The following is a 27,963-nucleotide window of genomic DNA, read 5'->3' on the forward strand; positions in this document are numbered from 1 at the left end:
GTCCTTTGGAGTATAGATATACTTACTGCTCTTGAGGGTTTTCAGTCTAGTCTTGCACCTCCAACCATCCCTTATATATATATATATATATAAAACAAATACAACATCTATATATACACACACACACATACATATACACATATATATTTGAGTATTACTCTTTATAAAACATTGAGCTGGAATCTAAAGATACAATGAGGAAAAATCAAAGTACAGAATTACAATACAACATGGTGTTGTGACAGGGATGACAAATGAATTTGGGACAGCACACAAGAAGCAGACCAACCCACACCTTCCTTAACGAAATAAAGTCTTCACTGATAAGCAAAGAAGAATAGCAACCCGTCCCCAACCTCTCTACTCACCCTATACCCAACCCACCACGGATATCAGGGCTCTAAAGAGAAATTCATCTAGTCAAACAAGATAGTTCACCAACATATTCTTTTAAAAGGTATCAATAGTTAAGCCTACTTTAATTAAATAACAAACTATCCCAGATATGCAATTTCAGAGCTAGAAAATAATCTAGCAGGAAAATACTTTATTTGATTTTAATAATAAAATTAAGAGCCAGAGAAGGGAAATAGTTTGTCCAAGGTCACACAGCCATACATACACAAACTAAAATGGTAATTTTAACTGTAGGAGAAAGACTTAGCATTATGTATAATTTGGGGCAGGGCCCGTGGATAGGCGCAATAGCTGCCAAAGCAGAAGGCCACAAATGAAAATAGTAGAGAAAAGAGGTAGGAGAGGCCTGAAGATATATTTCATGTACTCTGCAATTTACTCTACTATCTATAATTTAGGCATAATATTTGAACATGAAGTTAAAATATCCTTTCAAATAAAAGTTGTACGTATGCATGCCTGTATGTATATGTGTGTGTTGTAAAGGAGAAGGTCAGTGAAAAAGAAAAAGATCCTTGACGAGATGGATTGACACAGTGGGCCGAAACACAGCAAAGTTTGTGAGGATGGTGCAGGACCAGGCAGTGTTTCGTTCTGTTGTACACAGGGTCACTATAAGTTGGAACCAACTAGATGGCACCTAACAACAACAGTAACAATACACACACCTGTGTATATATTAAATTAGTATCAAGAATACAGTTCAACAATCAGTTAAAGTACAAAGAAAATACTTTGCCTGGGAATTTCTAACTTCTGCAAAGGGCTTCTGGGAGCCCTTCTACATTTCTACCCTTTTAGATTCTGGTATTAAATACTGAAGAAACTCAGTATCATTAAGGACCTGAAGAAAACAGCAAAACAGACTTCACAAACAATAAACCTAAAGGATTTTCTAGTTGGAAAAACTTTGAAATCAAAATCAAAATGTCCTCATTTCACACAAGGACCCATACATGCAGAGAGTTTAAATATGACTCACCCCCAGTCAGACAGCTAGATTAAAGACAAAACCTAGACAATAACTTAGGAATCCTGACTTAACCAGACCACTGGTCTTTCTAACATACTACTAAATCTCACCTATCTGAAATTACTACCTACACAGCCATTTAAATTCTAGAATCTAGATTTCTGGGTTCATGGAATTGGGGTGACCCACCCAGGCCATCTACTCTTAGGTGTCCTTTTCTACCTTGAGACTTTAAGCAACTGTTTTCCTAAAGTCTCCTTCATGTCAAACAACAGCCTAGTAAGCAGCCTGGCAGAGATCGTTTTGCCTCAGGCAGTGGGTTCTTTTGGAAAACTATCTATATGCAGCCAGCTCCAAGAAGCAGAACTCCAGGGTCTGACTAGAGGCTGTGTTTTAGGATGTATGGAGTGTCCTTAGTGACTCTGTACCTGAGGGACCCTGAAAATCTTGCTTGAACTTTGATGTTACCTCTTGGTAAATTAACATAACAATGACCTATATAATCGGCTTTCACTGTCCTCTCTGCTTTCACTGTCCGCTCTTCGGAGGGCCTTCCCAATACCTTTCGGGTTAATGCTGCTCAATTTGAATCGTATCAACCCACAACAAATATATTCCGCTACAGTAATTTTTGGTGTTTCTCTGTGCATTTAGGTTTTTGACAATTCCAATCATGAGGTGGTGAGAATTTTTTAGAAAATACAGTCATCCAAAAATTTTCTGATCCCTATCCCCCTTTCTCTTTATCTCACTCCTGCCCCTAGAGCCATCTACTCTTCCTCTTATATTTGGTGAAGAATACAATAACACAGTTGTTAGGTCTTCCTTCACTTTTCAAAGTATCTAGAACAGTGCCAGGCACGTATCCATTAGTCACTAAGTGTTATTTCCTTAGTAGTTCTAGAAGTTAAACCCTCTTTTCCAACTCCACACTTACATCAATATTGGCCATTATCACTTCTTGACTGGATTACTGCAACAGCCACCAAATCAGTTTTCTTTTTTTCTTCAGTCTTTCTCCAATACATTCTTTACAATGTTGCCAAGCTTATCTTCCTAAAATGCATGCCTATCATGTTACTTTCTACCTTAAAATTTTTCAATGTCTTCTTCTCTGCCTTCAGGATAAAATCAAAAACTCCTGTGAACATCTAGCTATTTGCCTCTCAATTCCTGCCTTTTCTCACCTCATAGCCTGGGCTTTAGCCATTAACTTCCTGTATAAAAATTCCCCATAGGCCATGATCTCCCTCACCCTTCCCCTTTGCACAGTATATCCTCCTTCTGGTTAAATATTAATCATCCTTCAAAGCTTGCTTCAAATGTCACCTCTTCCAGAAAGGTAAAGTCTTTGTGCATTAGATTTATTAATCCTTGGTCTGTCATACAAGTTGCAAATATGTCTCCCCAACTTTGCCTTTTAGCTATGTTTATGGTATTTTGCTACACAGTTCTAACATTTTCTGTTAAATCAATCATTTTCTTTATGATCTATATTTCATGTTATAGTAAGACTTCATTGCATTTTTTATTCAACAAAATTAAACAGACAAAAATATACAACATCATGCAAAGGTCAAGTGAAACTTGTTTTACAACTTTTAAAATACAACTACACGTAAAAAAAAAGTTCTTTTTTAAAAAAGTTTAAAGGGGTCCTGAGACCAAAAAGTTGAAGTCTTAGTATTAATGAAGTTATAATACTAAATTCACAGACTGGGAAGACTTAATATCATAAAGATGTCAACTTTACCCCAAATTAGTGAGCAGAAATTTTATAAAATTGATCATCTGACTATAAAATTTATATGGAAATGAAAAGCTAAGAACAAGGTGGGAAGACTTACTCTACTGGATATAAGGACTCATTATGCCATGTGAATTAAAACAGCATAGTATTGGTACAAGAATAAATAAAATAGACCAATGGAAAAAAAACAGTTCAGAAACAGGCCCATGTGTATATGGTCACTAGATTTATGACAAAGGTGATACTGCAGATCACTGGAGAGACAATCTTTTCAATGAATGGTGCCGCTTAAAATGTATATTCATATAAAAAAAGAAAAGTTGACCATTATACCTCATATCTACCACCCGTCTGTCAGTTTATCGTACTATGGTGGCTTGTGTGTTGCTATGACGCTGGAAACTATGCCACCGGCATAGTAGACAGTTTTCAGAAGCGCTTCCAGACTAAGGCAAAGTAGGAAGAAAGGCTGATGATCTACTTCTGAAAATTAGCCAATGAAAACTTTATGGGTCACAACAGAACACTGTCTGATGTAGCGCTGGAAGATGATCCCCTCTAGGTTGGAAGGCACTACACAATAGCTTCAACAATGGACTCAAATATACCAATGATCATGAAGATGGCACAGGACTGGGCAATGTTTCATTTAGTTATACGTAAGGTTGCCATGAGTCGGAGCTAACTTGACGGCAACTAACAACAACATCTCACATAATATAGAAAAATAAGTTCTACGTAGAAGGTAAATCTAAATTCATAATTCAAGAAAAATATAATATACCAAATAATACATAATAATCAGTTCTAGGCAGAGGTAGAAATCAAAATAATAAAGCTTTTAGGATAGTGTTTCTCAACCCCAGCACTACTGACACTTTGGGCTAGACAATTTGTTGTAGGGGGCGGCTATCCTGTGCATTGCAGGAGGTTTGGCAGTATCCCTAGTATCTACCCACTAGATACCAGCAGCACCCCATCCACCCAGTTGGGAAAACCAAAAATGGCTCCAGACATTGCCAAATGCCCTGTAGGATAGAGAAGTGGGGAGAGGATGCTCAGGGCAAAATTGCCTCTGGCTGTCCTTGAAGCAGGAAAAGACTTCTTAAACAGGCCACAAAAAGCACTGGTGGTGCAGTGGTTAAGAGCGTGACTGCTAACCAGCAGGCTGGCAGTTTGAATCCACCAGCCACCCCTTGGAAACCCTATGGGGCAATTCTACTCTGTCCCATAGGGTCCCTATGAGTTGGAATCGACTCGACGGCAACGGGTTTGATTTTGAGTTTAAACGAAAACAATGATAAATATGACTACATTAAAATTAAGACCTTCTTTTCATCAAAAATAACATTATGAGGGCAAAAGTCAAGTTAAACTGGTATGTACTGTTTTAACAAATTAATGGACAAAGGGCTTGTATCTAGAACATATAAACATTCCTATAAAACAAAAGGAACAGGAAAGAAGCCGCAAAAGAAAAAAAGGCTTGTATCCAAAAAATATATAACTTCTATAAACCAGTAAGAAAAAGAAAGCAACATCAAGAGGGAAAAAAAGAAAGTGGACAGGAGAAGAGACTTCACAAAAGGAGATATCCGAATTTATGAAAAGGTGCTCAGTCTCACTGGGAATCTGGGAAATGCATCTTCCGGAAGGGCTAAACTTTAAAGAGGCTATTAAAACCAAGTGTAGGTAAGCATATAAAGCAACAGGAACTCTCATATACTGTTGATGGAATCAATACAAGCACTTTGAAAACGATTTTTGCATTATCTTCTAAAATGCAGCATACATACACCAGTATCAGTGTTACACGTGCACCAAAAGACATGTTCAAGAATATTCTGGCAGTATTATTCAACCTAAATATCCAACAATAAAAAGGATAGATAAAAAGATAAAGGGCTAAATAAAAAATAAAAAAGGATAAAATCATACAAACACACTACAGGTACATCTAACAGCATACATGAATCTCCCAAACATAATGTTAAGCAAAATAAGCCAGAGACAATATACTACTCATGTGTCGGAATCAACTTGACAGCAATGGCTTTGATTTTTTTGGTATAATTCCATTTATATAAAGTTCAAAAACAAGCAAAACTAAGCTATATTTTTGAAGTAAGGCTAGTGATCATCTGAGAAGGAGAAAAGCAACAGTGATTAGGAGGGGAAACACAGGGGTTTCAAGGTTGCTGGCTTTATACTGTTTCTTGATCTATGGTGGTCACGGAGTATTTGTGGTAATTCACTGAACTGTATATTTACACTTTGTACACTTTCCTGTATTTCAGTTTTAAAAAAGACAACTGCCCAGAATACTATCTTTCATATGTTGTATATATTGTCTACAAAACTGAATAAATAAATACATTATACAAATTCACAAAAACTATTGTGGTAGTGTAAGTCAAGTGATTGGGAGTGAAAAATCATGTCTGGGAACACAGTAACTTCTCACTTCTTTCGTTTCAGGGTTCTTTGTCTAATTAAATATCTTAAAAGAACTGTATGGGTTGGGTTTTCAATATGCTGCAGCAAATTAACTATACTTAATTTGTTATTTTTCTACATGTTTCATTTACCTTGATCATCTAGGGGAGGAAAAGAAACTGATTTCTTAGCTTTATATAAGACAAAACCAAATACACATCTTGGAAAACGTTAATTAAAATAAAAGAGTTGAGGATGTTTGTGTCTAATACTAACAATATATTTTTCTGACATTTAGACACAGAAGAAGATTAAGGAAGAAAGGTAAACTAATACCTGAACTAAAGGTGGCATCTATTAAAAAAAATCTGTACATTTCCTTTCCTACCAAAATAAGCCTTGGTTTATATTTTTATAGTCCATATGCCATTTTAATAAAATTATATTTTATAACACAAATTATTTTATTTATAAAACAAGGATCAAACATTTGTAACATTAAGTTGCTCATTATCAAGTCATCTCTCAATTTAATCATTCATGTAGAAGAGAGTACAGTTAACAGCAAATACTCCGATTCATTTTTAAGCCAAGTAGTGCCACCAAGTGGCAGCAAATTCTTTAACCAAAATACCACTGAAGCTATAGGAAAACATCATATTGGAATATTATATTGGAATGGAAAATCTTATCTTATAATAAATTTAAATAAGGAAGATTCTGAAATACTTTGATACGAAAGTTTAAAAACAAAATAAGTCAATCTTTTTGGAAAAAAGTTATATGTATTACCTTTTGATGGAGTTACAAAGTTAAAATTTTCTTGGAAAGGAACTCTGAATATAATGCCGTAGCATTCCATTCTGTTGCTTGTTGTTTTTTTATTCCACATTTTCTTAAAAGACTTACTTAAATTGCTTTAGAAATTAATGAAAAACACACACACAGAAGAAAATCTAGGTTTTAAAAAACTGTTACTCTCAGTAAGTATGGGGAGGGAAGGAGGACAGCAGGAGTAAAGGAAAAAACTTTTGCTTTTTACATAATACCTCTGTATTTGAACTCTTTGGTAAGAGCGTACTTTTATTTTAAAAAGGACCATGACAGCTCCTAAAAGTTGTTAAATAATTGAATACTATTTTAAATTTCATGAAATATTACCAGCAAAATAATTACTAAATTTATATACACATATATGTAAGATACATATATATGTCAAAGGATTAAGTGTCATATAGTTCACGTCCTACCCAATTCTAATGCACTTAGTCCTAGACCTCATTTCCTACCCCTCTCCCTCTTTCTCACGGTAGTCCAGTGACAGGACCCCCTCGCTATTTCTTAACCATGGCCTAGGTACTTTGCACTTAATGTTCTCTGCCCTGGAATTCTTCCTCCAAATACATGTAATGGCTCAGTTCCTTCAAATCTGTGTCCCAATGTCTCCTCAGTTCTTCCTAGACATGCTAAACAAAATAGCACTCTTAGTCACTCTCTATCCACCCCCTCTGGTTTCATTTTTCTTCATAATTAACAGCTGACATATTATATACTTATTTGGTTATTTGTTTTGCCCCCCTCCCCCCTTAGAAGGTAGTACCATGGGAGCAGACACTTGTTTTGCTCACTGACACAATCCTGGCATCTAAAATAGTATCTAGGTGGCTGAACATAACGACCGGTGACCACTTTTTTGTGCGTTATCATAAGCAGAAAGAATTTTTAAAAGAATTAATGGATCTCTGCTTTCTAAGTGGAATCTTCTGGGCCCTTTCTAATCAGTTCTGTACACCTATAAGCAGAGTAATCTTTTCCAGTTCATCACTTCTGTGTGGAACACGTTTTCCTCTCTCAGGATATAGTTCCAAATCCTTAAAATAGCTGAGAAGAGTTTGCTGGAGCCCTGCCTCTCTTTCTGGTCTAGCCACACACTTTTCTCCACCAGTTCTCAGTGATCCAACCCCACTGGTCCTCTCTCAAATTCCCCCAAACATTTTTCTTCTCATCACAGGACCTCTGTACATGCAATTCCCTTGGTCTAGAATCCTCTGCTCTCCTCTCCCAATCCCTCCATCACACAAATCTAGTTACCTTTAACTCATAATCTTCCTTCAGATGACAGGTCTAAAGGTCACTTACTCTGGGAAGCCTTTCTTGACCCACTTTATGTCAAGTTCCTTTGTCATATGCTGTTGCAGAACTGTTCCTTTCAGAGCTTTAATCTCTTTCAAATATTCAACTGATATGATTATTGATTAGTGCATCTCTCCCCAATAGACTGAAGCTCCAAGAGAACAGGAATCATGTCTTTTGATGCATACACTGTGTTTTGAGCACCAAGTGTCTAGAAGGTGCTCGATTATCTAAATGAAGGAATACAGACAAAGCAGGTTAACTACAAATGAACAAGAAAGGTCACAATTAGTCAATCACAGGAATAAAACAAAACAAACTTTTTTTTTTAACTTTAACTGGTTTCATCAGAGACACTGGGTAGCCTCTCCCTAGCCACCATGTGCACACAAAAGATAATTGTTACCCATTGCTGCTGACTTGGTTCTAACTCACAGCAACCCTACAGGACAGAGTACAACTGCCCCATAAAGTTTCCAAGGCTATAATCCTTATGGAAGCAGAGTGTTACATCTTTCTCCCACGGAGTGGCTCGTGGGTTCGAACTACCAACGTTCCGGTTAGCAGTCAAGTGCTTAACCACTGTACCACCAGGCTTCCCGTACAGAAAAGATACAAGCTTAGATTTTAATACTCGAATAAGTAATGAATTCAAAAGTGCATGGAAAAATAAAATAATTTGGGATTATACACCTTATCTCAGTGTATATACTCAAGCCATAACTTTACTCACATAGCTTACCATCAGTTATTTTGTAACTTCTTATAAATACACACTACAGAAAATTTCGTATGTATGTAAATGTACTTGATACACACTGAAAAAACTTAAAAGGTTATATGGGTGATATAATTTATAATAGGGTAATATCAAAACAAAGGATTATATTTAGAAAAAAGGCAGCTTATTCTCCCCCAAATTAAAAACTTACCAACTAGTTAAGTTTCTTTCAAACTTTATATAAGCATCCTCTCAAGCAGACTTCAGTTGGGGGCGGGGGGAAACGTCTCTTATTTTCACGTGATACATGAGAAACAAGCGGACTTTAGACAATGCTTCTAATACTAACCATTACTATTTCCCTAACTGAGAAAATAAGAATAATTTAAATCTTGGCAGTGTCAATTGTTCTATCATTAGCCTTCCAGTGCTTAAACAGCAACTATCTCCAGATTAAACTGTATAATTCTGACAAATAATACAAACATTTGCTGTTTTTTCTATGATATTATCATAAACAAATTGGGTCAAATTAGACTTTTAAAACAAAATTCTATTATAAAAGATATAAAAATAAAGACTATAACTTTCTCCCAGATTCATGACTTTTTTTCTAAATACTTTAGTATACCCTTCAGATGACGTACATACATGTATACCCACTTGCCATAGGAAATGGAAAGTCACACGTATGACTCTATGCATTACATCTTGCTATTACATTCTAAGGGTATTGTTCAATATCCATTACAAATGTCAAAGTCATAATTTTGGGCAGATTTTCGTCAGTAAGTAGCATCTAATAAACAATTCTAAATAATTCCATTCAACTCATTAGTTATACAGGAAAACATTTTGAACTAACTCATCTTGGCAGACTCAATGAGATGTTTTAAATTATACTGCACATGAAGGTTCTATTGTGATATAAGCGAATGACTAGTAATTTCTGGCTTCTAAATACACCAATGCTTCATACTTAATGTTGGGACATAAACAGAATACCTATATGGACATATAAGCAAATCTGCCAAAAAAAAATTTGGTCTGACTACCCATATCACAACTGGACCGATAAACAGTATCATGATAAATGAAGAAAGAAGAAATAGAAGTTGTCAACGATTTCATACTACTTAGATCAACAATCAATGCCCATGGAAGCAGCAATCAAGAAATTAAACGACATATTGCATTGGGCAAATCGGCACAAAAGACTTCTTTAAAGTTTTAAAAAGCAACAATGTCTAAGTCTTCGACAACTAACGTGTACCTGACCCAACTCATCGTCTTTTCAATTGCCTCATGTGCGTGTGAAAGTTGGACAATAAAAAAGGAAGACAGAGACAGAAGAATTGATGTGTTCAAACTGTGGTATTGGCAAAGAATACTGACTATACTGTGGACTACCAAAAGACTGAAACAAATCAGTCTTATAAGAAACACAACCAGAATGTTCCTTACAAGTGAAGATGCTGAGCTTCTGACTCACTTATTTTGAACACGTCGTCAGGAAAGACTACTTGCTAGAAAAGGACATCATGTTCGGTAAAGCAGAGGATCAGCAAAAAGGAGGGAAACCCTCAATGAAACGAACTGACACAATAGCCATAACAATGGACCAGAAATGACCAATGATAATGAAGGTGGCACACAGGACCAGGCAATGTTTGGTTGGTATCACAGGTCCCTGTGATAGCTGGTTTTGTGTTTTGACTTGGCTAGGCTATGGTTCTCAACGGTTTTGCCAAATACTAGACTCGTTACTCCTCCATAATGTAATCTAATGCAGTGGAAAGTAACCACCTTCTATAATGCAATCTAATGGAATGTGATCAATCTATCAGTTGAAAGGGGAGTTCCTTAGCATCTGGTCTGCCTTCAGACTATAAAATAGATATTTTGGTCTCTCTCTCTCTCTCTCTCTCTCTATATATATATCTGTATATATGTATACCATATTTTTACACAAATAATGCACACCTTCTATGTTTGTTTGCCAACCGTGCCCTCTCCCCAAGAAGTATTTTCATGAGCGCCGCTATGCCAATTTTTTGTAACATGCTGTTGTAAAAAAAAATTAGCATAGCGCACTTACGAAGACATCTCGCTGCGGGGGTGTGTGTCGTGAGGATGGCAAACAAATGTAGAAGGTACGCATTATTTGCATAAAGCCTGTGGGGGGGGGGGGAGACAATCCCCATGAATCAGAGCCAACTCAATGGTACTAACACCACTACCATCCATATTACTGCAACCCATACTTATGCAGCAATTAAGATAGATCTCTACCTAGATCACTGCTGTGATTAATGTGAAGTCTATATAATCAAATACTGAGGTGTATAAATGATTATCTAATGGAAAATATACTATCACTCACATTCAACATATGTTCCTTAATAGTAAAGGATAGAGTAAAATATAGTATATGCTACATATGAAAGTACACATGATACTGTATGCTTTGATTATGAATCCAAGTAGAAAAAAAAGATTGAGAACTTCATATCTAGAGGGTTAGACTAAGAGATACACTAAATTCATTGTTCTACAATCTAGTGACTAAAACTTCTGTAAAATTTTATGCCTGAATTAAGTCACATCACCAAAAAGCTAAATTCTATGAATCTAGGTATTCACAAAAATGCCTCCACATAAACAAATGAAAAATATTTCCACATCTTTTTATAAAACTGCCCCTAAGAGCACTAACCATTATGTAATTCAATGCCCCCTTAGATACTAAAGATCCATGTAACAAATTCCACTGAGAATGTAATGCAAGGAAAAAATTATTTTAGTGGACAATGTGCAGTTCCCTTTTTCCCCTTGAATCACAGGAAAAACAGCATAGTCTGTGCTCACTTGTACAACTTATCCTCTAGCTAAGATATTCTAATATAATCGCTTCCCTTTGTCCTTCTTTACCTTCATTAGTTTATTGTTTTATCCTTCTTTTATGACTCTATGGTGTCCATTTCTTACTGTCAATTTTCTCTAATTATTCTTGCAAGGAGATAGTTTATGAATACAGTAACCTTACACCCTGGTTTTTCTAGGACAATTTTTCAAATACTCTGTTTCACATACCATTAATGTGTGCTAATATTACAGAAATTCCAATTATTTCAGTAGCCAAACATCCCTCCAGATCACATATGCACCTAACTGGAAACAAATTTTTAAAAATCCTTGTCAAATCATGTATCCTTGCTGGTTTGACAATATCATCACTGTAGTTATAAATAATATGTACTGAACAACAGAGATACTACTAAGGCAGATATCCGCAAGGAAAGCCAATGCCAGAAATATTTTCAACCTGCAGATTAAAGGCATCAGCTTACCTGTGGCAGGTTTGACTGTGATAAGAATCACTCAAAATAACTGCTTCACAGTCATTTTTTGCATGAATAAGAACTGAGTAGAGTGGGATTCTCTTCTAGGCATTTTGTTCTCTCTTCTATTGCCCAGTAATTTATTTAAAACTAGTTCGGCCTACTCTAAGAGACTGGAAGCAGTGGACAAGACAAGAAATGAAACAGTCAAGGTTTAGCCTCTTTATTACTGTTATATATATAAATAAAATTAAATTGTAAGATTATAAAATTTCTCTTCAAAGCACTGCCAGAATATTACAGGCAAATTATTCTCCTCTAAGTCACCTTTGTCATTTAATAATTTGTAAAATGTCTCTCCATAACAGTTTCTCTGTTTGTGGCATACCAATTCATTAAATATGCTACTATTTAAAAAACAGAAAAAAGCCAAACCATTGAAAAATTTGAAACCTAATGATTTTTATTAAAGTAATTTTATGGAGGCTAAATAAAGCATAGTAATTAATAATTAACATGGACTGTAATCACGGGGCTTCCAGTCCAAACAAGATGGTGTAAGACCTATCTATCCCTGTTCCTTCCTGCTAAGCATAACTATAAACCCTGGAAAGAGCACATGAAGCAACCAAAGGAGAACTCTGAAAGGTGGCAAGAGGAAGAGGAACTGGTTTGGGACCCCAAGACTGGAGGAACAACATAGCAGCAGGACATCTTATGACTCCCCCACCAAACAGGAAAGGTGACCAGGTATGGTGTTTCCCAACAACCAATCTAGCACCAGAAAGTAGCCCACATAAGCTCATTCCTTCCCTGGCTTGAAGGAAGTCCAACAACACCAGATAAGTTTGACAGAATGGCTAAGGGACCCCTGCTGACAATAAGCAGTCAAGGGAAACACTGCTCTTCACTGCCCTCCCACATTCAGAGATAGTGTGCAGCCAGGGAGCACTAACAAGGGGGATCCCACCACAACAAGCGACCAATCTCCACTAAGGACTCACTTCTCCCTTCAAAGCCTGGGAAGCACTTACCACTCACTCATGCAGTACCAGCAGGGACCCCAGAGGCAAAAGATAAACCAAGCAGATCAAAAGAGCACCACAGAGGCTGTAACAATTAGATTGTCACTGAAAGCACAGCCCACAAAAGCAGGCCAAGACCTGTGTGCTATACCTAAACAGGGTGACTATCTGCTAAACAAAAATTTAAACAGGACCCAGAATCTCTGAATGTAATAGCCAAAATGTTCAGGATATAGCTGAAAATGACCTGTCATACCAAGAACCAGGAAAATCACAACTCTGATGTGAAAAGGCAATCAACTGACATCAACACTGAGATAAAACAGATGTTGGAATTATCCGACAAGGATTTTAAAGCAACCATCGTAATAATGGCTCAATAAGCAATTACAAACTCTCTAAAAACAAATGTAAAAATACAAAATCTCAGCAATAAATATAGATTATAGAAAAGAAACAAATGAAAATTATACAAATGAAACAGTAAAAGAAATAAAAAAGTTGATGGATGGACTCAATAGTAGAATCAAGATGACAGAGGTCAGAATTAGTGAACTTGAGAACAGAACAATAGAATTCATCATATCTAAACAACAGAGAGAAAACAGACTTGGAAAAAAAAAGAAAAAACAGAGCTGTTGGAAAACAACAAAAGATCCAGCATTCATATCACTGGGATTGGAGTTTCAGAAGAAGTAACAGACGAGTTAAGCTGAGAGCATTTGAAGAAATGGCTAAAACCTTCCTAAATTTGGTGACAGCCACAAACCTACAGAGCTAAGAAGCTGAGTGAATCTCACGTAAGATTGTTGTTGTTGTTGTTAGGTGCTGTGAAGTCGGTTCCAACTCATAGCGACTCTACGTACAACAGAACAAAATACTGCCTGGTCATGCGCCATCCTATCTTTGCTATATTTGAACCTATTGCTGCAGCCACTGTGTCAACTGATCTTGTTGAGGGTCTTCCTCTTTTTTGCTGACTCTCTACTTTACCAAGCACGATGTCCTTTTCCAGGGACTGATCCCTCCTGATAACATGTCCAAAGTAAGCGAGACAAAGTCTCACTATACTCGCTTCTAAGGAGCATTCTGGCTGTACTTCTCCCAAAAAGATTTGTTCATTCTTCTGGCAGTCCATGGTATATTCAATATTCTTCACCAACACCATAATTCAAAGGCATCAATTCTTCTTTGGCCTTCCTTAGTCATTGTCCAGCTTTCACATGTGTATAAGGCAATCAAAAATACCATGGTTTGGGTCAGGGGCACCTTAGTCCGCAAAGTGACATCTATCTTTGCTTTTCAATACTTTAAAGAGGTCTTTTGCAGCAGATTTTCCCCACACAATATATCGTTTGATTTCTTGACTGCTGCTTCCATAGGCGTTGACTGTAGATCCAAGTAAAATGAAATCCTTGACAACTTCAATATATTTTCTCCTTTTATCATGACGTAAGATAAACCCAAAGAAATCCATACCAAGACACATTGTAATTAAACTCCTGAAAGCTAAAAAACAAAAAATCTTAAAAGCAACCACAGAAAAATGATATATATAGCAGAACAGCAATCTGAATGACAGTAATTTCTCATCTGAATCCACGAAGGCCAGAAGGAAGTGACACAGTATTTTTCAAGTGCTGAAAGAAAAGAACTATCAACTGGGAATTCTATACCCAGTGAAGCAATCCTTCAGGAATGAAGAGGAAATAAAAACATTCCCAGACAAAGAAAAACTGAAAGAATTTACCATTAGCGGACTGACCTTTAAAGACTAGCTAAAAAGTTCTTCAAATGAAGAGGAAGTGATAAAAGAATGACTCTTGGAGCATGAGAAATAATGAAAAACGTAGATATAGATACAAACAATAAACTGTACTTTCCATTATGAGTTTTATGATTTGATGATTGAAATAAACATTATTAATACCACCTGATACTCAAGACAGTAAGATTTCAAAGTAAGGAATATAAAGAACCTAACTGAAAGTGAGGGTGCCCACACTTCCCTCCAACTGGTAAAATGCTGAAACCAGTAGACTGGAAGTCAAATATATATATTTTAGCACCCAAAGGAACCACTATAAGCAGTATACAAAGATACAATAAAAAATAATATAAATAAATTATGATAGAATACTAAAAAATGTTCAAGTAAGCCACAAGAAGGCAAGAAAAGAGAAACACAGGAACAAGAACCAGAGAAAAACCAAAACTACCTGCCGGTGAGTCAAGTACAAAAACCAGAGGAAACATATTAAAAATTACCTTAGAGGTAAATGGTCTATATATGTCAATCAAAAACAGAAAATGACAGAGTGGATTTAAAAAAACAAGACCCAACTATATGCTGCTTACCAGAAACTCACTTCAAATTCAATGATATAGGTAGACTGAAAATAAAAGGAAGGAAAAAGATGTACCATTAATCAATGTGACTGCAGTGATATATATGGTATACATACATATATATAAGATTAAATTTTTAAAAGGAGTAATTATATTAATGTCTGATAAAGTAGCCATCAGAACTAAGAAAATTACTAGCAACAAAGAGAGACACTACATAATGATAAAGGGATCAATCCACCAGGAAGACTTAATAATTCTAAATATTCATGCACCAAACAGAGCCTCAAAATACACACAACAAAAATTGATAGAGCAACTGAAAGAACTGCTAGACAGAAAATCAGCAAAAATATAGAAAAGTGGTACACAATCAACCAATAGAATCTTTTATATATATATATATATATATATAGACACATATATACAGACATCTGTATACACATATATATAAAACAGTATCCAACAACAGCAGAATATACATTTTAAAGTATCCATGGAACTCTGACAAAGATAAACCACATCCAAGAAATAAATCAAAACAATTTAAAAAGAATTATAATCATACAGAGTGTGTTTTCTCAGCACAATGGAATCAAACTAGACTCATTAACAGAAAAAAATAACAGAAAACTCTCTAAACAGTTGGAAATTAAACAATGCACTTCTAACTAATCCATTAGTCAAAGAATAATACTCAAATGAAATTTAAAAAAAAATTTAGAACAGAATGAAAATGAAAACACAACCAAATATGTGAGATGCAGCTAAAGCAATGCTGGCAGGAAAATTTATAGCAGTAAATATTTCTATTAGGAAGAAAAAGGTCTCAAATCAATACTAGAAAAGGAGAGCAAAATAAATTGAAAGGAGGCAGAATGAAAGAAGATAATAAAGATAACAACAGAAATCAATGAAACTAAAAACAGCAAAACAATAGAGAAAAATCAATGAAACAAAAAGCTCACCATTTGAAAAAAATGAATAAAATTTATAAACATCTAGCAAGACTGATAAAGATAAAAAAAGAGAAGAAACAAATTATCAATACAGCCATACCTCAGAGATATTGCGGATTCAGTTCCAGACCTCTCCGGTTCCCTGTTGTAAATTTTTTAGTTTTGTCTTATCCTGGAGAGTTCATTATCTAGGTTGGTATCTGGCTGATGCTGTCTAATGTCCTAGATTCGGGCTGTTGTCTAATTGAAGGACTCCCTTTAATAATTCTTATAAGTTTTGTTTGGTTTTAACATATTGCCTTAATTTCTGTTTTCCGGAAATGTCCTAATTTCACCATCATATTTGAGTGAGAGTTTTGCAGGGTATATTATTCTTGGTTGGCAGTTTTTCTTTCAAGATTTTATATATGTCATCCCATTGCCTTCTTGTCTGCATGGTTTCTTCCAAGTAATCAAAGCTTAGTCTTGTTATTTCCGCTTTGTATGTGACTTTTCAGGAAAGAAAATAAGGATCAGAGCAGAAGTAAATGAAATAAAGGATAGAAATACAATACAAAGAATCAATAAAACCGAAAGTTGGTTCTTTGAAAGAATCAACTAAAATCAACAAACCACTAGCCAAACTGACAAAAAAAAAAAAAAAAGAGAGAGAGAAGATGCAAATAACCCAAATAAGAAATGAAATGGGGTACATTACAACAGGACCTAACTGAAATAAAAAAGATAATAACAGAGTACTATGAAAAACTATACCCCGACAACTTTAAAAACCTAGAGGAAATGGAAAAATTTCTAGGAACACACTACCTACCCACAGTAACAAAAACTGGGGTGGAAAATCTGAACAGACCCGTAACAAGAGAAGAGATTGAAAAGGTAATTAAAAAAAAAAACTCCCAATGAAAAAAAGCCCTGGCTCAGATGGCTTCACTGGAGAATTCTACCACACATTCAGAGAAGAGCCTGCACCAGTACTACTCAAACTATTTCAGAACACAGAAAAGGAAGCGACACTTCCAAATTCTATGAAGCCAGCATAATCCTGATATCAAGACCAGGCAAAGATACCACAAAAAAACAAAATTACCGACCAATATCTCTCATGAATATAAATGCAAAAATTCTCAACAAAATTCTAGCCAATAGAATTTAGCATCATATCAAAAAAAAATATACACCCTGACCAAGTGGGATTCATCCCAGGTATGAAAGGACGGTTCAGCATTAGAAAATCAATCAATGTAATCCACCACATAAATAGAACAAAAGAATCACATGATCATCTCAATCGGCGCAGAAAAGGCATTTGATAAAGTCTAACACCCATTCCTGATAAAAACTCTCAATACAATAGATATAGAAGAGAAATTCCCCAACATAATAGAGTATCTATACAAAACCAACAGCCAACATCATTCTTAACAGACAGAGGCTGAAAACATTTCCCCTGAGAACAGGAACATGACAAGGATGCCCTTTATCACCACTCCTATTTAACATTGTGCTGGAAGTTCTAGCTAGAGCAATAAGGCAAGAAGAAATATAGGGCATCCAAATTGGTAAGGAAGAAGTAAAACTGTCCCTATCTGTGGATGATATGACACTATACATAGAGAACCCAAAGGACTCCACAAGAAAACTACTGGAACTAATAGATTCAGTAGAGTAGCAGGATACAAGAATAACATACAAAAATCAGTTGGATTCCTTAACACCAATAAAAAAAACTACAAAAAGGAAATCAGGAAAGCAATACCATTTATATTAGGCCCTAAAAAAAAGAACCTTTATTGCTAAAAAACGCTAACCATCATCTGAGCCTTCAAGCGAGTCATAATCTTTTTGCTGGTGGGCAGTCTCGACTCAATGTTGATGGCTGCTGACCGATCAGGGTGGTGGCTGCTGAAAATTAGGATGGCTGTGGCAGTTTCTTAAAACAAGACAGCAGTGAAGCTTGGTGCATTAACTGACTCTTCCTTTCATGAAAGATTCTTCTGTAGCACGCGAAGTTGTCTGACAGTGCTTTACTCACAGTAGAACTTCTTCCAAAATTGGAGTCAATCTTCTCAAACCTTGCTGCTGCTTTACCAACTAAGTTTATGTAACATTCTAAATCCTTTGCTGTCGTTTCAACAATGTTCACAGCATCTTCACCAGGAGTACATTCCATCTCAAGAAACCACTTTCTTTGCTCATCCATAAGAAGCAACTCCTCATCTGTTAAAGTTTTATCATGAGATTCCAGCAATTCAGTCACATCTTCAGGCTCCACTTCTAATTCTAGTTCTCCTGCTGTTTCTACCACATCTGCAGTTACTTCCTCCACTGAAGTCTTGAACCCCTCAAAGTCATCCATGAGGGCTGGAATCAAATTCTTCTAAACTCTTGCTAATGTTCATATTTTGACCTCCTAGGAATCACAAATGTTCTCAACGGCATCTAGAATGGTGAAGGTTTTTTCCAGAAGGTTTTCAATTTACTTTGCCCAGATCCATCAGAGGAATCACTATCTGTGGCAGCTACAGCCTTACAAAATGTATTTCTTAAATAGTAAGAGTTGAAAGTCGAAATTATTCTTTGATCTATGGGCGGCAGAATGGATGTTGTGTTAGCTGGCATGAAAACAACATTTATCTCCTTGTATGTACAACTCCATCAGGGCTTCTGGGTGACCAGGTGCACTGTCAATGAGCAGTAATATTTTGAAAGGAATCTTTTTTTCTGAGCAGTAAGTCTCAACAGTGGGCTTAAAATATTCAGTAAACCACGCTGGGCTTTCATCCAGACTTTGTTTTCCATTTACAGAACACAGGGGGAACAGATTTAGCATAATTCTTAAGGGCCCTATGATTTTGGGAACAGCAAATGAGCACTGGCTTCAACTTAAAGTCACCAGCTACACTAGCCTCTAACAAGAGAGTCAGCCCGTCTTTTGAAGCCATGAAGCCAAAGGCACTGACTTTTCCTCTCTAGCTATGAAAGTCCTAGATGGCTGCTTCTTCCAGTATAAGGCTGTTTCATCTACACTGAACATTTGTTGTTTAGTGTAGCCACCTTCGTGAATTATCTTAGCTAGATCTTCTGGATAACCTGCTGCAGCTGCTCCATCAACACTTACTGCTTCACCTTGCACTTTTATGTTATAGAGACGGCTTCTTTCCTTAAACCTCATGAACCAACCTCTGCTACCTTCAAACTTTTCTTCTGCAACTTCCTTACCACTCAGTCTGCACAGAATTAAATAGTGTTAGGGCCTTCCTCTGGATTAGGCTTTGGCTTAAGGGAATGCTGCGGCTGGTTTTATCTTCTATTAAGACCACTAAAATTTTCTCCATGTCACCAATAAGGCTGTTTTGTTTTCTTATCATTTGTGTTTACTGGGGTAGTATGTTTAACTTCCTTCAAGAACTTTTCCTTTGCATTCACAACGTAGCCAACTCTTTGGTGCAAGAGGCCAAGCTTTTGACCTATTTCAGTTTTCGACATGCCTTCCTCACTAAGCTTAACCATTTCTGGGTTTTTGAGAGACATGTGACTCTTTCTTTCACTTGAACACTCAGAGGCCATTGTAGGGTTAATTGTTGTGTTTCAGGGAATAGGGAGGTCCCAGGAGAAGAAGAGAAAGAGGGGAATGGGCTGTCAGTGGAACAGTCAGAATACACACCATTTATCGATTAAATATGCCATCCTATATGGATGCAGTCCGTGGCACCCAAAAACAATTACAATAGTAACATCAAAGACAACAGATCACCATAACAGATATAATAATAATCAAAAAGTTTGAAATATTGCAAGAATTACCAAAACGTGACACATAGACACAAAGTGAGCACATGCTGTTGGAAAAATGGCGCCAACAGACTTGCTTGACACAGGGTTGCTAGAAACCTTCAATTTGTAAAAAATGCAGTATCTGCGAAGCACGATAAAACAAAGCACAATAAAAGGAGGTATGCCTGTATCAATAATGAAACAGAGAATCTCACCACAGATCCTTAGACAACAAAATGATAATAAGGGAATACTATGAAAAACTCTACAGACATAAACTTAACAAGTTGGATAAAGCAGAGCAGTATCTTGAAAAATACAAATGACTATAACTAACCCAAAATGAAGTAGATTTTGAATAGTCTAGTAATGAAGAAAACTGAATTTATAATTTAAAAAACTTCCAAAAGAAATCTCCAGGTCAGCATGTTTCACTAGAGAATTCTACTAAAGTTTTAAAACCTGAAAAGGACAGAACACTTCCAAGTTCATTTTATGAAGCTGGTATTATACTGATATCAAAACCAGACAAAGACAGTACAAAAGAAGAATACTACAGACTAACATTTCTCATGAACTTAGATGGAAAAATCCTCAATAAATTACTGACAAACTGAATCCAACAATGCATAAAAAAAATTATACAATATGACCAAGTGGGATTTATTCCATTTATGGGAGACTGGTTCAACAATGAAAATCAATGTAATCTACCATACCAAAAGGCTAAGAAGAAAAATTCTATGACCATGTCAATTGATGCAGAAAATCACTGACAAAATCTAACACTCATTCATAGTAAAAACTCTCAGCAAGTCTGGAATAAAGGGAAACTACCTCAACTTGATATAGAATATCTACAAAAACCTACAAATAACATCATACTTAGCGGTGAAAAGACTGAATGCTTTCCAACTAAAACCAGAAACAAGGCAAGAATGTTCAAGCTTACTTGAATTTAAAATAGTACTGGAAGTTCTAGCCACTGCAAAAAATAAAAAATAAAAGATATACATAATGAAAAGGAAGAAATGAAACTACTCTTATTTGTAGATGACATTATTGCCTCTGTAGCAAATTCCAAAGAATGTACCAAAAAAAGAAGAAAAAAACAAAGGGGAAAAAACAAACAAACAAAAAAACCCTACTAGAACCAACAAGTGAACAGAGCAAGGTCACAGGGCACAAGATCAACACACAAAAAAATCAACAGCATGATTCAGTGAAAATAGTGAAGTAGAGAAATCCAAGGGCTCATACCTCCAAAGAAACACTGAAAAAAATAAACAAAAATTGTCAGAAGCAATATTGTCCAAAATCTGGAAAACAGTCAAAGGTTTACAGTAACCAAGTGAATGCTGAATCAAGAAAAAGGTGACTTAAACAAGGCAGGAGAAAGCCTTGCAAAGTTTTAACTTAACCTTGCTCCAACCCCCTCGTTGGTGCAGCAGAGGTCATGAACATGGCAGTCAACATTCCCAGTGTAGGTATCTGTTTTCAGAGGGAGAAGAGCAGACCTTTCTCCCAAGGAACTGTGTTTGTCTGTTCTGACTTGTCAGGGGGTTCCTAACTTGGAACTGTCTTAGGGTGGAAAAGATACTAAGTGGCAAACACTGAAAGGTAAATGAATAAGCTGCTGCTGCATGGGGCATACAATTACAGTTAGGACAAACAACAGACATGCTGAAGCCTGGGAAGAAAACCTGGGGAGGGCGTTACTTTTGTGAATAAGGAATCTGAAAAGCTCCCACATACCCACATATAACAGGGAATCTAGAAATCCATGTATCTGCCCAAGGCAGGAAGCATACTCAGAAAAGGCCTAAAAAGACCCCAAGATTTCACCTCCAGCTGATGTTTAGGCTCAGCACATGCAAATAAGTAAAGGCTAAGGCAGAGTTGTAAAAAACCTAACCACTGAAAAGTACCCTGATGCAGAGCCCATCCGAAATAAGAGAGAATATTTCTTTTCTTCTTTTGGGGGGAAGGTGGGGCTCCAGGAGTTTAAGAAAACTTCTGTCAAACTACTAGCTGACCATAAGTCAAAGAACAGAGACTCGAGACTACACCTGACAAAAATACAGTCATTAAAAAGTAGTTTAGAAAGTCACAACTACAACCCACAGGAAGCAACAACAACAAATCCTGAGAAGAAAAATCTGATCTCCAGAGTTACCACACTACAATATTTAAAACATCCAGTTTTCAATTAAAAAAAAAAAAAATTACAACAAACGCAAAACAACAACAAAGTACAGCCCAATTACACGAAAAAGAAATTAACAGAAACTGTCCCGGAGGAAGTACGGCCATAGGACTTACTAGAAAAAAATTTTTTTTTTTTTTAATTTTTTTTATTGTCCTTTAGATGAAGGTTTACAGAACAAATTGTTTCTCATTAAACAGTACACAGATTGTTTTATGACAATGGTTAACAAACTCACAACGTGTCAACACTGTCCCTTCTCAACCTTGGATTCCTTATTACCACCCCTCCTGTCCCCTCCTGCCTTCTAGTCCTTCTCCCTGGACTGTTGTGCCCCATTAGTCTCCTTCTGTTTTATGGGGCTGTCTAATCTTCGGCTGAATGGTGAACCTAAGGAGTGACTTCATCACTGAGCCAAAAGGGTGTCTGAGGGCCATATTTTCGGGGTTTCTCCAGTCTCTGTCAGGTCAGTTTAAGTCCAGTCTTTTTTTGGGAGTTAGAATTTGTTCTACATTTTTCTCCAGCTCTGTCCGGGACTCTCTGTTGTGATCCCAGTCAGAGCAGTCAGTGGTGATAGCCGGGCACCATCTAGTTGTACTGGACTCAGTCTGGTGGAGGCCGTGATAGTTGTAGTCCATCAGTCCTGTGGACTAATCTTTCCCTTGTATCTTGTTTTCTTCATTCTCCCTTGCTGCCAAAGGGATGAGACCAGTGGAGTAACTTAGGTGGCTGCTCACAGGCTTTTAAGACCCCAGACACTATTCACCAAAGTAGAATGTAAAACATTGTCTTTATAAACTATATTATGCCAATTGAGCTAGATGTTCCCTGAGACCATGGTCCCCACAGCCCTCTGCCCAGCAATTCAGTCCATCAGGAAGTTCAGATGTGTCTGTGGAGCTTCTATAACCTTTCTACAAGTTCTGCTGGCTTCCTCAGTATTGTGTACTATCTTACCCTTCACCAAGGTTACCACATATCTATTGTCTAATTAGTAACTCCCCCCTACCCCTCCCATCCCTCATAACCAATAAAGATTGTTTCTTTTCAGCTGTAAACTTTTTCTTGAGTTTTTACAATAGAAGTCTCATACAATATTTGTCCTTTTGTGATTGATTTATTTCACTCAGCATAATGTCCTCCAGTTTCATCCATGTTATGAGAAGCTTCACAGATTCATCATTGCTCTCTATCATTGCATAATACTCCATTGTGTGTATGAACCATAGTTGGTTTATCCATTCATCTGCTGATGGGCACCTGGGTTGTTTCCATCTTTTTTGCTATTGTGAATAATGCTGCAATGAACATGGGTGTGCATATGTCTATTCGTGTGACGGCTCTTATTTCTCTGGGATATATTCCTAGGGGTGGGACTGCTGGATTATATTGTATTTCTATTTCTAACTTTCTAAGGAAGTGTCATATCATTTTCAAAACGGTTGTATCATTTTGCATTCCCACCAACAGTGCATAAGAGTTCCGATCTCCCCGCAGCCTCTCCAACATTTGTTATTTCCAGTGTTTTTGATTCATGCTAGTAATGCCAGGGTGAGATGGTATCTCACTGCAGTTTTTATTTGCATTTCTCTAATGGCTAGTGATCGTGAGCATTTCCTCATGTGTCTGTCTGTTGGCCACCTGAATGTCTTCTTTGGTGCAGTGTCTGTTCATTTCCTTTGCTCATTTTTTAATTGGATTATTTGTGTTTTTGTTGTAGAGGTGTTGGATTTTCTTGTAGTATTATAGAGCTTAGACCTTTGTCTGACTTGTAATGTCCAAAAATTTTTCCTCAGTTTGTAGTTTCTCTTTTTACTCTTTTGGTAAAGTCTTTTGACGAGCATAAGTGTTTGATTTTTAGAAGATCCCAGTTATCTAGCTTATCTTCTGGAGTTTGTGTGATGTTGGTTATGGTTTGTATCCTGTTAATGTAAGGTATTAGGGCCTTTAGCATTGATCCTATTTTTTATTCTATGAACGTTATAGTTTTCGGCTTTATATTTAGGTCTTTGATCCATTTTTGTATATGGTGTGAGGTATGGGTCCTGTTTCTTTTTTTTGCAGATGGACATCCAGTTTTGCCAGCACCCTTTGTTAAAAAGACTGTCTTTTCCCCATTTGATGGACTTTGGGCCCTTGTCAAAGATCAGGTTACCGTAGGTGGATGGATTTACACCTGGGTTCTCGATTCTGTTGCATTGGTCAACCTATCTGTCGTTGTACCAGTACCAGGTGTTTTGACTACCATAGCTCTATAACAGATTCTGAGGTAAGGTAGTGTGGGCCCTCCTACTTTATTCTTCTTCTTCAATAGTGCTTTGTTTATTTGGGGCTTCTTCCCTTTCCATATAAAATTAATGATTAGTTTTTCCATCTCTTTGAAGAATGTTGTTGGTATTTGGATGGGGAATGCATTGTATTTGTACATTGCTTTGGGTAGAATTGTCATTTTCACAATGTTGAGTCTACCTATCCATGAGCATGGTATGTTCTTCCATTTATGTAGATCCCTTCAGGTTTCTTGTAGTAGTGTTTTGTAGTTTTGTTTGTATAGGTCTTTTACATCCCTGGTTAGATTTATTCCTAAGTATTTTATTATTTTAGGGGCTATTATAAATGGTATTGTGTTCCTGATTTCGTTTTCATCATTGTCTTTATTGGTATATAGGAATTCAACTGATTTTTGTATGTTTATCTTGTATCCTGCTACTCTGCTGAATCTTTCTATTAGTTCCAGTAGTTTTCTCACGTAGTCTTGAAGGCTTTCTCTGTATAGTATCATATCATCCACAAACAGGGAGAGTTTAACTTCTTCATTACCAATTTGGATGCCCTTGATTTCTTTTTCTTGCCTTATTGCTCCAGCTAGAACTTCCAGCACAATGTTAAATAGGAGTGGTGATAAAGAACATCCTTCTCTTATTTCTGTTCTCAAGGGAAATGTTTTCAGCCTGTCTCCATTAAGAGTGATGTCAGCTGTTGGTTTTGCATAGATGCCCTTTATTATGTCGAGAAATTTCCCTTCTACATCTGTTTTATTGAGAGTTTTTATCAGGAATGAGTGTTGGATTTTGTCGAATGCCTTTTCTGCAGCAATTGAGATGATCATGTGACTCTCTTCTTTCCTTTTATTCATGTGGTGGGTTACACTGTTTGATTTTCTAATGTTGAACCACCCTCGCATACCTGGTATGAACCCTACTTGGTCGTGGCAAATTATTTTTTTTGATATGATGCTGAATTCTACCAGCTATAATTTTTTGACAATTTTTGCATCACTATTCATGAGATATTGGTCTGTAATTTTCTTTTTTTGTGGCGTCTTTGCCTGGTTTTGGTATCAGGGTTATGCCAGCTTCATAAAATGAATTTGGAAGTGTCATTTCCTTTTCTATGTTCTGAACTAGTTTGAGTAGTACTGGTATAAGCTCTTCTCTGAATGTTTGGTAGAATTCTCCAGTGAAGCCATCTGGGACAGGGCTTTTTTTGTTGGGAGATTTTTTTTAATTACCTTTTCAATCTCCTTATGGGTCTGTTCAGATTTTCAACATCATGTTGTGATAGTTTGGATAGGTAGTGTGTTTCTAGAAATTTATACATTTCCTCTAGGTTTTCAAATTTGTTGGAGTATAGTTTTTCATAATACTGTTATGATCCTTTTTATTTCAGTTGGGTCTGTTGTAATGTCCCCCATTTCATTTCTTATTTGGGTTATTTGTGTCCTCTCCCGTTTTTCTTTTGTCAGTTTGGCCAGTGGTTTGTCGATTTTGCTGATTCTTTCAAAGAACCAATTTTGGTTTGCTGATTCTTCCTATTGTTTTTCTATTCTCTATTTCATTTATTTCTACTCTGATCTTTATTATTTCCTTTCTTCTGGTGGCTGTGGGCTTTTTTTGCTATTCTCTGTTTGAGTTCTGCAGTTAATGTTTTGATTTTGTCCTTAGAAAAACATTTTTAATCACTGTTTTAAATACATTCAAAGAGCTAAAATGAAACTAGACAATGAACTAACTAAAGGAAACCAGAAGAACAATGTCTGAAGACAGAGAGTATCTATAAATATATAGATTTTTTAAAAAGAACCCCAACAGAAATTTTGGACTTGAAAAGTTCAATAACTGAAATAAAAACATGACTAAAGGATTTCAAACAGCAGATGTGAGCAGGCAGAAGAAAGAATCAGTGAACTTGATGATGGATCAACTGAAATTATCCAGTTTAAACAGCAGGAAGAAAAATGGGGGAAAAAAATGAACAGAGGCTAAGAGACCTGTGGACATCAGCAAGCATATGAACACAAGCATGACCGTCCTAGAAAGCAGGAACAGAAGGGACAAAGAGATATTTCAAGAAATAATGGTAAAACCTCCCCCACTACTTTGATTTACAAAAAAGACATGAATTTACACATACAAGAAGCTCAACAAACTTCAAGTAGCATAAATGCAAAGAGATTCACTTTGAGATACTTTATAATCCTACTGTAAAAGTCTAAGACAAAGAGACAATACTGAAAGCAGAGAAGGGACTCATTACATACAAAGGATCTTCAGTAAGATCAACAGGGATTTCTCATGAGAAACCATGGCGGCAAGAACCAAGTGGGATAATATACTTTAAGTGTTGAAAGGGAAAAAAAACAAAACTGTCAACCAACAATTCTGTATCTGGCAAAACTGTTTTTGAAAAATGTAAGAGAAATTAAGACATTCCCAGATAAACAAAAACTGAATGAAAAAGTCTGTCACCTGTAGATGTGTACTACAACAAACGATACAGGGAGTCCTTAAATGCTGAAATGAAAGAACACCACACAGTAACTCTGAGTCCTAAGGGAAAAAAAAAAACACTGGTAAAGAACTACATAAACACAAAAGCCAGTATTTTTGTATTGTCACGCCTCTTTTTTTTCTGTATGGTTTAAAAAACAATGCATTACATAGTAATTATAAATCCATGTCAATGGAAACCCAATGTATACAGCTAAATAAAGGAAATGAAAAGGAAATAAAAACAGTATACTACAAGACTCAAACATAAAAGTAGGCAGTAACAGAGGAAAGGAGGACCAACAACAACAAAAAGACATATGGACAACAGCAAAATGGCAGAAGTCCTTTCTTATTTGTAATTAGTTTAAATGTAAATTATTAAACTCTACAGTTAAAAGATAGCAACTGGGAGTCCCTGATGGAGCAGGAGAAAGGTGGAGTGCAGAACTCAAATTCTAGTAAGAAGACCAGACTTAATGGTCTGACTGAGAGCGGAGGAAACCTGGAAAGCATAGCCCCTAGATTCTCTCTCAGCCCAGAACTAAAAAATTTCCGAGGCCAACTCTTCAGACAGAGATTGGACTGCACTGTGGGACATAAAGTGATACTCATGAGAAGTGTGCCTCTTAGCTCAAGTAGATACAAGAGACTAAACGGGCAGCTTCTGCCTGGAGATGAGATGGGAAGGCAGACAGGGTTAGGAGCTGGTTGAATGGACATGGGGAATCAAGGGTAGAAAGGAGGAGTGTGCTGTCTCAGTATGGGGAGAGCAATTAGGGTCACATAACAATGTATGTATAAATTTTTGTATGGGAGACAAACCTGAAATGTAAACTTCATGTAAACTACAACAATAAAAAAAATTTTAAAAAAACAACTACACCGGAACACACTCCCTCCCAGCCCTGTTGGCGTAGTGGTTAAGAGTTCGGCTGCTAACCAAAAGGTCGGCAGTTTGAATTCACCAGGCGCTCCTCGGAAACCCTATGGGGCAGTTCTACTCTGTCCTATAGGATCACTATGAGTCGGTATCGACTCACAGTAATGGCAACGGGTTTGGTTTGGTTTTTTTTTAAGCTGTGAATGTGACCTTATTTGGAAAAAGGG

The 27,963-nt window shown here is 36.5% G+C and overlaps 1 protein-coding gene across 9 annotated transcripts in view; it reads right to left on the bottom strand.

Moving 5' to 3' along the window:
- ZNF644 (zinc finger protein 644) overlaps positions 1 to 27,963 on the bottom strand; it is a 116,506-nt gene that overhangs the window by 44,993 nt on the left and 43,550 nt on the right. For 4 of the 9 annotated variants that reach the window (XM_023733414.1, XM_023733407.1, XM_023733413.1 and 1 more), the window contains exon 3: positions 7,716 to 7,939. The exons of 2 other annotated variants lie outside the window; for them this stretch is intronic. In XM_023733414.1, the coding sequence (XP_023589182.1) occupies positions 7,716 to 7,762 (47 nt within the window). In that variant the 5' untranslated portion in view covers positions 7,763 to 7,939. Of the gene's footprint in view, positions 1 to 7,715; positions 7,940 to 8,641; positions 8,672 to 26,832; positions 26,914 to 27,963 lie in introns of those variants that run through there. 3 more of the 9 variants (XM_023733408.1, XM_023733409.1, XM_023733411.1) reach the window with 3 other exon arrangements.

This window comes from Trichechus manatus, unplaced genomic scaffold, assembly GCF_000243295.1.
Source record: "Trichechus manatus latirostris isolate Lorelei unplaced genomic scaffold, TriManLat1.0 scaffold00058, whole genome shotgun sequence".
Lineage (NCBI taxonomy): Eukaryota > Metazoa > Chordata > Mammalia > Sirenia > Trichechidae > Trichechus > Trichechus manatus.